The sequence below is a fragment of the Chenopodium quinoa genome, unplaced genomic scaffold, assembly GCF_001683475.1.
Source record: "Chenopodium quinoa cultivar QQ74 unplaced genomic scaffold, ASM168347v1, whole genome shotgun sequence".
NCBI classification, from domain to species: domain Eukaryota; kingdom Viridiplantae; phylum Streptophyta; class Magnoliopsida; order Caryophyllales; family Amaranthaceae; genus Chenopodium; species Chenopodium quinoa.
The window spans coordinates 3,375,952-3,387,500 of record NW_018742263.1 but is presented as its reverse complement, the minus strand read 5'-3'; the positions used below and the strand labels follow the sequence as shown (position 1 = coordinate 3,387,500).

Genomic DNA, 11,549 nt, shown 5'->3' with positions numbered 1-11,549 from the left:
ACAAAAGAAAAAGGGAGGTTTGTGATGATTTTTCAATCTTTTCTACTAGGTAATCTAGTATCCTTATGCATGAAGATAATCAATTCGGTCGTTGTGGTCGGACTCTATTATGGATTTCTGACCACATTCTCCATAGGGCCCTCTTATCTCTTCCTTCTCCGAACTCAGGTTATGGAAGAAGGAGAAGAAGGAATCGAGAAGAAGGTATCAGCAACAACTGGTTTTATTATGGGACAGCTCATGATGTTCATATCGATCTATTATACGCCCCTGCATCTAGCATTGGGTAGACCTCATACAATAACTGTCCTAACTCTACCCTATCTTCTGTTTCATTTCTTCTGGAACATTCACAAACACTTTTTTGATTATGGATCGACTAGCAGAAATTCAATGCGTAATCTCAGCATTCAATGTGTATTCCTGAATAATCTCATTTTTCAATTATTCAACTATTTCATTTTACCAAGTTCAATGTTAGCCCGATTAGTCAACATTTATATGTTTCGATGCAACAACAAGATGCTATTTGTAACAAGTAGTTTTGTTGGTTGGTTAATTGGTCACATTTTATTCATGAAATGGGTTGGATTGGTATTAGTCTGGATACAGCAAAATAATTCTATTAGATCTAATAAGTACCTTGTGTCAGAATTGAGAAATTCTATGGCTCGAATCTTTAGTATTCTCTTCTTTATTACCTGTGTCTACTATTTAGGCAGAATTCCGTCACCTATTTTTACTAAGAAACTGAACGAAACTCCAAAAATGAAAGAAAGTGAGGAAGAAACAGATGTAGAAATAGAAAAAACTTCCGAAACGAAGGAGACTAAACAGGAAGAAGAGGGGTTCACCGAAGAAGATCCTTCTCCTTCCCTTTTTTCGGAAGAAAAGAAGGATCCGGACAAAATCAAAATGGATGAAATGGGGAAGATCCGAGTGAATGGAAAGGACAAAACAAAGGATGAATTTCACTTGCACTTAAAAGAAGCATGCTATAAAAATATCCCAACTTCTTATTCTGGGAATCAAGATATTTCGAAGTTCGAAATACTTAAACAAGAAAATAAAAACCTATTCTGGTTTCAAAAACCCCTTCTTTTTCCTTAATAGGAATCACCTTGTCACCTAGACGACTCTTCACATTAGTTTTACTCTGATTTTTCTTCACGTCCTTTGAAGGTTTCTTCAAAAGCCACTTTTTCACATCATTGGGCAAAGAAGGAGGAACCTTTTGGGTAATTACTTCCCATAAAGGTCTAGCGCTCCAATAAACATCAAATTTGTCTACTTCCTGGGAGACAGGGAACTCGTAGGGACGACGAAGATCACCGGAAGGAATAGTCTGAAGTAGGCCGTATTGTCTTATTACCCTGTAGGGATAATAAAAAGTCATGCGGGACAAGCTTGGAAGACGGCAGAAAGGCTGCTTGTTGACACCAACCATCTTTTCTATTTTCCACCAAGGGATGGCCGACTTGATGGAAAAATTACAAGACTCGAAGACCTTCTTCCATTCATGGCGCCCCATCTTAGAAAAGCGTTTCTTCCTTCTCACGAAGCAATTTGGAGTATGATTAGGGGATTTTTCCCCACCAATCACCATCTGACAAGTGGACCAATCAGGTTCCGCCATGTGTCCGTCACATGGGCCAATAGGAGCCTGCCACGTGTCAAGCAATGATCCGTCCACTATGGACCAATTACGACACGACACGTGTCCTTCCCATGACACCTGGGATAACCGGTCACCTAGGCCCAACTTCCGTGGGAAGCCCAATCAGCCCAAGGTTAACCTAAACCTAGATTGGCACGTTTCCCGAGGTTATAAATACCTCCCTTAATCCTCATTAAGGGAGATTACGCAGATTACATACATTAAACTCTCTCACCTAGAGAGACCCAATCACTTTAATTTCCGCATTAATTACTCCTTAATCAAGTAATAACTTGACCGTCGGAGGCGGATCTCCAATCATCCGGAGCATCCGTTTGTTTTGCAGGTACAGGCGTCCGGTTCCAGTCTCGGAATTGTAACTCTCCCGCAGGACATCAGAAAACCCCGAAACAGAGTATACTTCTCAATGTTGTCCGGAGGGCTAATTAATTCCAGTCTTTCCATTAGCCATATCTGTAAAAATTGCAATGCAAATAAATTATTATTATTACTATACAAAAATATATTTTTGATTTCTGTAATTAAAAATATTATTTTTCTACTTGTAATAAAATTGGAGAGCCCCGAAAAGGTGCTTTTGGATTTTTCTTTAATTCATCAAGACTAAGCATAGTCTCTCCAACTATTAAGGGCATTGGATTTCTCCCACATTCAATTTGTTCTAAAACAGTGGATATAATTGATTGACCCTTATTATTTTTACCACTAGTAAGAAAAACACTACCACAAAAAGTGGAAAAAGCAATACATAATACACAACAGTCAAGTTAAATAGGCGATCTCTAGACTTCTATAAAACGCCTATAAAAGATAAGCGTTTTGTATCCTAAAACTTATAGAACACCTGTATAACATCTCTATACAGTTTTTTATTATTTTAATCAAATTATGACTTTACAATATAAAGCGCCTTACATAGTTCACCGTACAATACAATTTTAACATATTAAAAAAATCATTTTAAAAATGTTGGCAAACCCTAGAATCCCCACTACTTTCCTGTTTCTTATTTTTGTCTAACCCCTCCTCAACCAGCCGTTTATGGCTCTCTCTCTCTTCCCTCTCCTCAAAATTTTAGATCTAAAACTATGGCATGGTGAGATAACAAGCAAGACAAAACCAAAATTCAATTATCTCTCTCCCTGAACAACCCCCATGGTCGCTTGAGTCGGACGACACGTTTGGGTCGGGCTGTGATCCGAAGCGACACCGTCTCCTCCGCTCTCCGCTGTCAATTTAACTGTCATTGCCCAATCCTTCATATAGGTTCACTTCTCTTTCCTCTCCTTGATTTCACATGAGCATCGATTTTAATTGCCAAATTTTGTTTTGATTGTCGAATTTGAATCTACATTGAAGCAACTTACTAGATCTGATTTTCGTTTTAATTTCAGGTTTTATTCAAGGTAAACTTCATTTTCTATTCAGATTAGTTTTTAGTTTCATTTTAATCATTTAAAAACTTGTTTTTCTTTTAAGTGTCGGGAGGGGTGTAGAGTGCAACCCAGATCAGAGCACTTCAGCAAATGGGGTCCACATGCGGTGGCGGACTAGCGAGTCAGCGCAGTCGTGAAGAATGACATATTCTATATAGTTAGGTATGGGTATGCGGTATGTTGTTTACTTGCTGATGAGTAATTGAGTATTGTGAATTTGGACAAGAATTAGTAAAAGCTAAACCTTGGTTAGCTACCTTAACTATCTTTTAAATCCCTTAATATATTGTTTCTTCCATTAATTATGTTAACTTATACGGAGTATTTGAAAATGATGAATTTAATAATTATCCTCAAGGATTTTTTGTGTTGGTAAATATTGAAGTAGCTGAACATGGTGTATATTAATTAATTATAGTGTTTTTCTTTGATGAATCAGATCTGCTGCGCTGCGCATCTCGCTGCTGATGAGTTTCGTTCACTTGTTGAGTTTCTTTACTAATGATGATGATGATGATGATGACAGTAGCTCAATTGTACAAGTATTTATTATCTATCGTAAAATTTGTAATTTTGTTTTCTTGGAAGAAATTTAGTTATTGTAATTAAAATATCGGTTATTTTAATTAAAACTACTCCATATAATCATTATAATGGTATTGAGTACTCCGTATTAATTATTATTTTTATTTTTTTATTATAATTATTATTATAATAATAATAATATAATAATTTTTTTTAAAAAAAAATTAAGGAAAAGAGAGCGCCTATTTGTGACAGGCGCTCTTATCCTAAGATGACAGCTCTCTTTTCCTTGTTTTTTATTCACTTTGTACATGAAGCGCCTATCTTAGATAGGCGATCTGTATTGTATTAGATATAGAACGCCTCAAAGAGGCGTTATGTAGACTTTATAGGGCACCCCCTCAGAAGAACGCCTATGAGGCGTTCTATATTGCTTGTTTTAGGCGTTCTATATTCATGTTTTTGTAGTAGTGAAAATTGATTAAGCATGCAAAACAGGAAAGCCCTTCTTCTATAAACATGGAAAGATTCAGATAAGGTCTATCAAAATAATGACGAGCAAATTCTTTTAAATTAACTATGCTACCATCTACTATTTTTGATAGATCTCTGTCTTTTAAATTGAAGAAGCGTTTAAAATCCTTATAATAATATTCGTTTATTCTAGGGATTACTACAAGATCTAGCGCAGGGAAGCCTAAAATAGCACCGAATTCTTTCGGCAAAGGGCTAATTTCATCATACCCTATTCTAAAGCAATGAGTATCTACATCCCAATATTCTAGAGCGGTATGAATAAAATCTGAATCAAGATCTACCCCTTTGACACCATAAATACCCCCTAAGTGAAACACATCTAACTCTTTTCTCTCCTTGGCATTAAGAGACCGACACCATTCATGAGTGTAGTTGGTAAAACTTTTGGAGACTAGAGACATGATGTTATTTTTCTAAAGCTAATTATACACAAAATCGGAGCACTTTTAATCCAGGAGGGATTCGAAGACAGCGCTCATTAGCGCCAGACGCCAAATATTGGCGCCTGACGCCAGAACTTGGCGCCAAACGCTAAGTGTAGCGCCTGGCACTACACCAAAACGCGTGGCGCCAGCTGGCGCTAATATGTCTCATTGTACGAGCTTTCTAAAAAACCGCGTTTTGACTTGATTCGAGTCTGCCACTGACTTTACGGTTTCCTTATTTTTTCTAAAAATTCATTTATTCTTTCCTCTTAATTAATATAACTATTATATTATTTTTCGGAGTTTATTTAGACTAACTTTCAAGTTTTTCTAAATCCAATATTTTTTATGTGACTTATTTTTTCATTTTTTCTTTTTTGGGGGAGAAAGTCGGATACCCTCCATCAATAATAAAAATGACGGAATTTTTGCGCAAAATTATTTTCACAATTATTTGCACACACAAACATGCACATAACAATAATAAAAAATGAAAAAAACACGATAAATAATGAATAAACTCATAATAGTATGTATATACAAACATGCCTAAATAATGAGTCTAATAAAAGGAAAAGTTTTATACAAAGTCAAAATAAAATAATAAAAAGCACAAGAACAATCTACGGCGCCGGGGGACGTACACCCATCATCTCATAAAACTGCGCCGTACGAGGAGTAACCTCTCCACCAGCTCCGGCTCCAGCTCCAATCTCCTCGGGAGGAGGAAAACTCAGCACAGGACCCGTCCACCCAAGATCATCCTGAGGCTGAGGCTACGGAGGCTACTACAATGACGAGCCAACCTCGTACATCCCATAACCTCTAAGAGTCGAGGTAGCCTCTCCCTGGCCTCCCGACGCAGCATGTGCACCATCAGATGAAGAGCCCGAGCCCTCTACCGCCTTGGTACGGGCAGCCTCAGAACGACCGCCCCGACCATCCGAACCAGTGCGGCGACGTCTCAAGCTAGACCTCGCCGGATCCCTCCGTACCTCAGGTCTCGTGCGGGTACGAGAAGGAATGGGCTGACCCTACAAAAGAAACTAAGATCAGAAACATGAAAAATAGAAGCGGTAATGCTAAAAACATAAGAAGGGAAGCTACCTCCTGAACAGCGTTGTCTCGACGGCAGGTAGCCACGTTCCTCATCCGGACGAGCTGGCTACGGAAGGCATCTATGCATCGTGCCATCGCCGAAACCACCTCGCGTGAAAACTGTCAAAGAAATAAGTCAGTAAACATGCATAACATATATGGACAAAAAGTCGCAAATAAATAAGCTTACCCGAGTCTGGTGACGAGGAATCGACCGCTCCACTAAGCGCTCGCCCTCAGGAGCCGGAGGAATAATCTCCTCAATCGGTTCATATGTCCCCTGATAGTGGATGGACATACGGGGTGGCACGAACTCAGCAGGATCATCCTGACAAAGCAAAACAAAATCAGTGAAGCATTACTTGGGGGCTACTTAACGAAAGGTAAGAGCTGAAAATCATACCGCCACATCCTCAGCAAGTACAGGAACTGGAGCTAACAACGACAGTAACTCCTCCCCATAGCATCGCCCAGGATCGTGTAAGATTGCCAAGGGGTGCCGGCTCCCTCCGACATGCTCATTAACCTCGTGGCGTTAAACATGTGACATGGTGGAGGAGTAGGAACGACAAAGGTATCTGAGGAATGCTGTATAGCAACCCTCTCCCCAAGATATGCGACCGCTCCATAAGTCCCCAAGAAATAGAAACGCTTAGCAGAATACTGCGCGGCTAGCCCAGGGACCGCCAAGCCGACCCATGGTCGGTACAGTACCTCGGGCTCCTGCAAAGAGTGTCTATCAGATAAGGCTGCCCCAGGAAGCACTAACAGGAAACCTGCGCGGCGACGGTCTCGCCAGCGCAGCTGAGAGAAAGTACTCGTAGAACCAGATCTACAAGAAGCAAAAGTTATCAGCAAGTGTTAACTAAAATGTAGAGCTAAACTTTATAGGGAATAAAGTATACCTCTACGACCCTCCAAAAGCCGGATAAAGCAATGTTCGTCGCAAAGGACCGATGTCAACACGAGTCTCGCAGTGCTCGGATGAAATCAACATAGGCCAAGCTGGCCCAGTCATAAGTCCCGAACTGAGTCGTCTTTACCTCAGATCGAGCCCGAACAACAATCGGACCCAATAGCTCCTCGACCTCGGGAGAAAAGATAGCAATATCGATGTCGAACGACAGCGCCACAGAGCTAAACTCCAGTCCCGTAATGAGACTAAAGTCGGTAAGAGTGACCATCATCTCACCCCAAGGGAAGTGGAAAGTGTTGGTGATGTCCCAAAAGAACTCCACAAGAGCACGGACTATATGGTGACCCCCGCTAGAGGCAATCATGGCCTCTAAGGTCTCAAACAGTGCAGTAAGCCCGTAAGACTCCCATAGAAGTCTCGTCTGATCGTCTTTGGCGATGTACATCTTGTACAGGTCGCCCAAACCATCGCAACCAGAGTCGTGGCAACGTGTCCTCCCAACTGTGACGCCCCGTCTCACCCTCTCAGAGATATGGTGGACGGGAGAGAAGTACAAGGTCCGCTCACCCCACTCAGGAAGTCGGCCGAGTGAAGTGGACGATTCAGCGTCATCCTCTACGGGCTCATGCTCCCGTCGAACTTCTCGTGACAGTGAACTAGAGCCTCCTGTCTAGCCATGCTACATTGTGCAGAATTATCATAAATTAAGGTTCTATGGTATCTAAGGTTCGCCTAGCCGCATGATACTATATTCACAAAAAACAGAGTACGTAGTACTAAAACAGAGCACAAATTCAAATTGAGCATACACGACATTTTCAAGCAATCAAACAATTTCTTGCAATATTTTGGTAATTATTGTGACAAATTGGACAAGAATTGCTAGCAAAAACATCAAGAACAAGCCACATTGTCTTCCCAACCTTAAGAGGTTCAACAATGGTGATTTGTTCATTTATTCACCAAATTGAGCCAAACAAGTCTCAAATTACTCCCACGGCAATATATAAACATATTCAAGCAATTTCATGGCATAAAATTTGATAAACAAAGAGAATTAAGTAAAATCTAAATTAGAATTTTCAAGAAATTCGTGGATAAATGCATGCAAAATGCATTAAAACCGGCGATTTTGGAGGAAACTTACATAGATCGGGAAAATGGATGGAATAAGCTTTGATTTGCAACAAATTTGAGCGAATTTGGTTGAGAAATGAGCAAGAACGAGTGAATTGAAGTTCCGAGAATTCTCGAGCAAGAAACGCGAACAACAGCAGCAGAAATGAAGATGAGAAGGGTATTTAAGGAAAAACCGACTCTAGCGCCAAGCGTCAGACCTTGGCGTCAGTCGATAAGCTTTAGCGCCTGGCGCTAGTACCAGCGTCTGGCGCTACAGCCAAATAAACGGTGCCAACGTTGTTTTAGCGACGCCAGAACGTTCAGCCACTCAGTACGGTTGTTCCAACCTTGTGCAGTATATTTTGGGTTCCTTGGTACGCCATTTAGCCCCTCTAAGCAATTTGACACGATTTTTAGTAATCGGCTTGATTACATAAAGTGATCGACCTGATGAAAGTTCGTCTCACTTAGCTTAAAGCGCCTAAGCATTGGCTCAATGCAAAAGGCACCGACATACTGGTTCATTCAGAAAGGCACCGACATACTGGTTCATTCAGGGAAAGGCACCGACATACTGGTTCAAAAGCAGCAGAAGCGCCGACATGCAGGCATAGCGAAAACAAATTTCAAGCGAGCTTTTAAGGATCGACAAGCAGAGGTCTGAGGTAATTTTCTTTGGAATATTATCGCAACAAATGAGGGTAGCTTCAAGCAAGGATATCTTCGGCAGCATTCCCTAGCTTGTGGAGAGTTGTCACAAACAACTGAAGATGATTTCAAGGGAAGTTGTCTTCGATCGTGTTCCCTAAGATGTGGAAGATGGTCATAAAGTGGAAGAGGATCGTTTCAAGCGAAGCAATCTTGGATAGTGTTCCCTGGCTTACGGAAGATTATGAAGGCGACATTGGAGGCAGTTACAAGCGTAGCAGTTTTCAAGCAGGATGGCATTCTCTAGCTTGCAGGAGGTCGTCAAAACAGAATACAGGAGCAAATCGGATACTTCAGAGACGTGTGCTCGACGGTGCAAGATTCGCGTTTCTTAAATCTTTTATCTGTTTAACTAACGCTAGTTTGCAGGTGTCGGCGTTACAAGAGTGATTTAGCATCGCAGAACGTTATGAATCATTCTCCGTCCCTATCGCTACTTAGACTTTTGTTTTAGAAACTTGCGTTTCTCCAAACTAAGTCAAAGTGGGGGCTTCTGTAGACACCCATTTGTGTCTCCCCAAAACCAAATCCAATGATGAGTACCTTTCACGTCGAATCGTAATCGAATGAAGTGAAAGTGTGGAAAGTCTAGTGTTGCGGATAGTTTTAATTTCTTTTCTCTTCTCTCTATTTTTGAAAACCTATTTTAAGAAAACAGCCAATCCAGTTTGGTTGGTCCATGATATGGGTCCAATAGTAGTGTATGTAGTTGGATAGGGCTTGAAAAGAGCTTTCCAACGATATATTATAAGCCCAATTCCGATGAATATTGAGGAAGTTATGGCCAAATTCCTAAACTGGGCCTGGTTTGAGCCTTATATGCGGCCCAATGATCTAAAGGAGGGCCTAATATGGATTTATCATTCCTAATGCAATTAGGAATGGTTTTAGTCTTCTAGATTCTTCTAGAAGGTTCTTTTCATTCCTAATTTAATTAGCATTGATAAATTGACTTTTGTTGACTTTTTAGATTTTTAATCAGAATAAAAGAATGTTTTTGAGGAAAATACGATTTTATCCTCCTGTACGGCAATATCTATCTGATTTTAAGAAAACGCGTCAATAATTAAGTTAGCGCCAAACGCCAGCATTAGCGCCTGGCGCTAACCTCGTTTTGCGCGTCAGAACTCTGTTTCGATTTTCTATCTTTTTGACTGATTTTCTCTATAAATAGTCTTCTAAAAACTCTGTTTTGATTCACCAATTCTCTCTATTCACCAACTCTCATCAAGAAATTCTTGATCTCTCTCTTTTCTAAACTAGCCTTTTCTCAAAATACAAAATTCCGCATTCGCAAGACTTAGATACACCTAGCCATATTCAAAGTTGCCTTCGACCTAAACGTGAAAGGTTTTAATTTCTGAGGGTTTGGTCCCAAATCTCTCTTTTAATTTAATTTAATTGTTGCTTATTATTTTCCTTGACGTTACTAACGTGTGTATTTTGTTATTAGAAAGAGGTACGAGACATCCAAGTAAGTACTTTAATGGTTTTTATTGATGTTATTATGTAGAAATCATGCTTAGGTTGTTATTATGATTCCTAGTATCATGTTAGGATGTTTTCCTTAATTTGATGTTTAGGGTGACAACAATAAATTCCTAGTTTCATGTCTAGGGTAACTTTAATATCAAGTATGATTAAAAGTATGATGCCTTTTATGTTCTTCCCAATATTTATGATTGTTAGTATCATGTTAGGGTTAAAGCTTTGATTTTTATTGCTTAGCGACATGCTAGGGTTTGTTATTAATCTTGATAGTATCATGCCTAGGATCTTGCTATTAAATTATGCTTTAATATGATTTTGATTATTATTATAATTGTTATGATTATTTTAATTATGATTATCATTATGTTGCTTGATGTTATTTATTGTTATTGCTTGATCACACCCTTTATGCATGTTTAAAGGGAATTGGTACTTGTAATCATGCTTAATAAGATAATTAATAATCTTGTTAGGGTTAATATGATTATAATTCAAGTGATCGCCAATAATAGATTTATTTGTGCATTAATATTCAACCAACATAGATTAAACAGGTTTAGGGTTAATCTTATTGATTGCATGTTAGTCAGAAAGCGTACATGAATAGGATCAGAATAAAGTAGAGGCCTATTATTAGGGCAGGTTCAATCTCTTTTAGGTTGGATTTGTACCTTCATCCCCGAACTACCAGTCATGGTTCAAGACCTATTGGAGTTGACAATCTCTTGGATCATTATGGAGTGTAACCTTCACCTCGTGAACAGTTTACAAGTTCCTAAAACTTGTTGGCGACTCTTTCGCTCCATCTTCTTTCCCTTTGGACGCCACTATAATTTAGTGTATGATCACAAAGGGGTTCAAGCTAAGGATAACGCTTGAAATATTCCCTACAGTTTGACTTTGATTTGATTCAAAAGCCTTTGTTAAAATGTGTGTGACTTTCATTTGTTTTAAAAAGCTTTATTTGAATATGTTTGAGTTTCATTTGATTCAATTAGCTTCATTAAATGCAATTAACTTTCATTCGATTCAAAAAGCTTTGTTTGAATGTGTCTAACTTTCATTTGATTCAAAAAGCTTTGTTTGAATTTGTTTTACTTTCATTTAATTAAAATAGCTTCGTTGAATGCATTTAACTTTTATTCGCTTTAAAAAGCTTTGTTTTAATATGTTTGACTTTCATTTAATTCAAAAGGCTTTGTTTTAATTTGTTTGACTTTCATTTTATTCAAAATGCATTGTTTGAATGTGTTTGACTTTTATTTTATTCAATTAGCTTCGTTGAATGCATTTAACTTTCGTTAAATTGAAGCATTATTTTAATGTGTTTGACTTTCATTTGATCCAACAAGCTTTGTATGAATGTGTTTAATTTTCATTTGATTCAATTAGCTTTGTTGTATGCATTTTGATTAGGGGATTTTGCTCCCACCAATCGGAATGCGCCACGTGGGCCAATCAGGTCCTGCCAAGTGTCCCCCAGTTGGAACTGTCGGGGCTTGCCACGTGGCACACGCTTATTCGTCCACCTTGGACCTATTATGTCATGACATGTGGCATACTCCATGCCTAATGGAGAAACCGGCCACCCAGGCCCAACTTCCGAGGGAAGCCCA

General features: G+C 39.2%; 1 protein-coding gene and 1 long non-coding RNA gene across 2 annotated transcripts in view; both read left to right on the top strand.

The window, feature by feature from the left end:
- The window catches only part of LOC110683507 (uncharacterized mitochondrial protein AtMg00370-like), a 1,180-nt gene extending 70 nt beyond the window's left edge, over positions 1-1,110 (top strand). Inside the window, exon 1 of the mRNA XM_021859901.1 lies at positions 1-1,110. This exon is cut by the window's left edge and continues 70 nt beyond it. Within this exon, the coding sequence (XP_021715593.1) occupies positions 25-1,110 (1,086 nt within the window). The 5' untranslated portion in view covers positions 1-24.
- Positions 1,111-2,608: 1,498 nt separating this feature from the next.
- On the top strand, positions 2,609-3,777 carry LOC110683798. The gene is made up of 2 exons (XR_002503676.1): positions 2,609-3,276; positions 3,554-3,777. It is a non-coding gene; the product is annotated as an uncharacterized LOC110683798 (long non-coding RNA).
- The last annotated feature ends 7,772 nt before the right edge of the window (positions 3,778-11,549 follow it).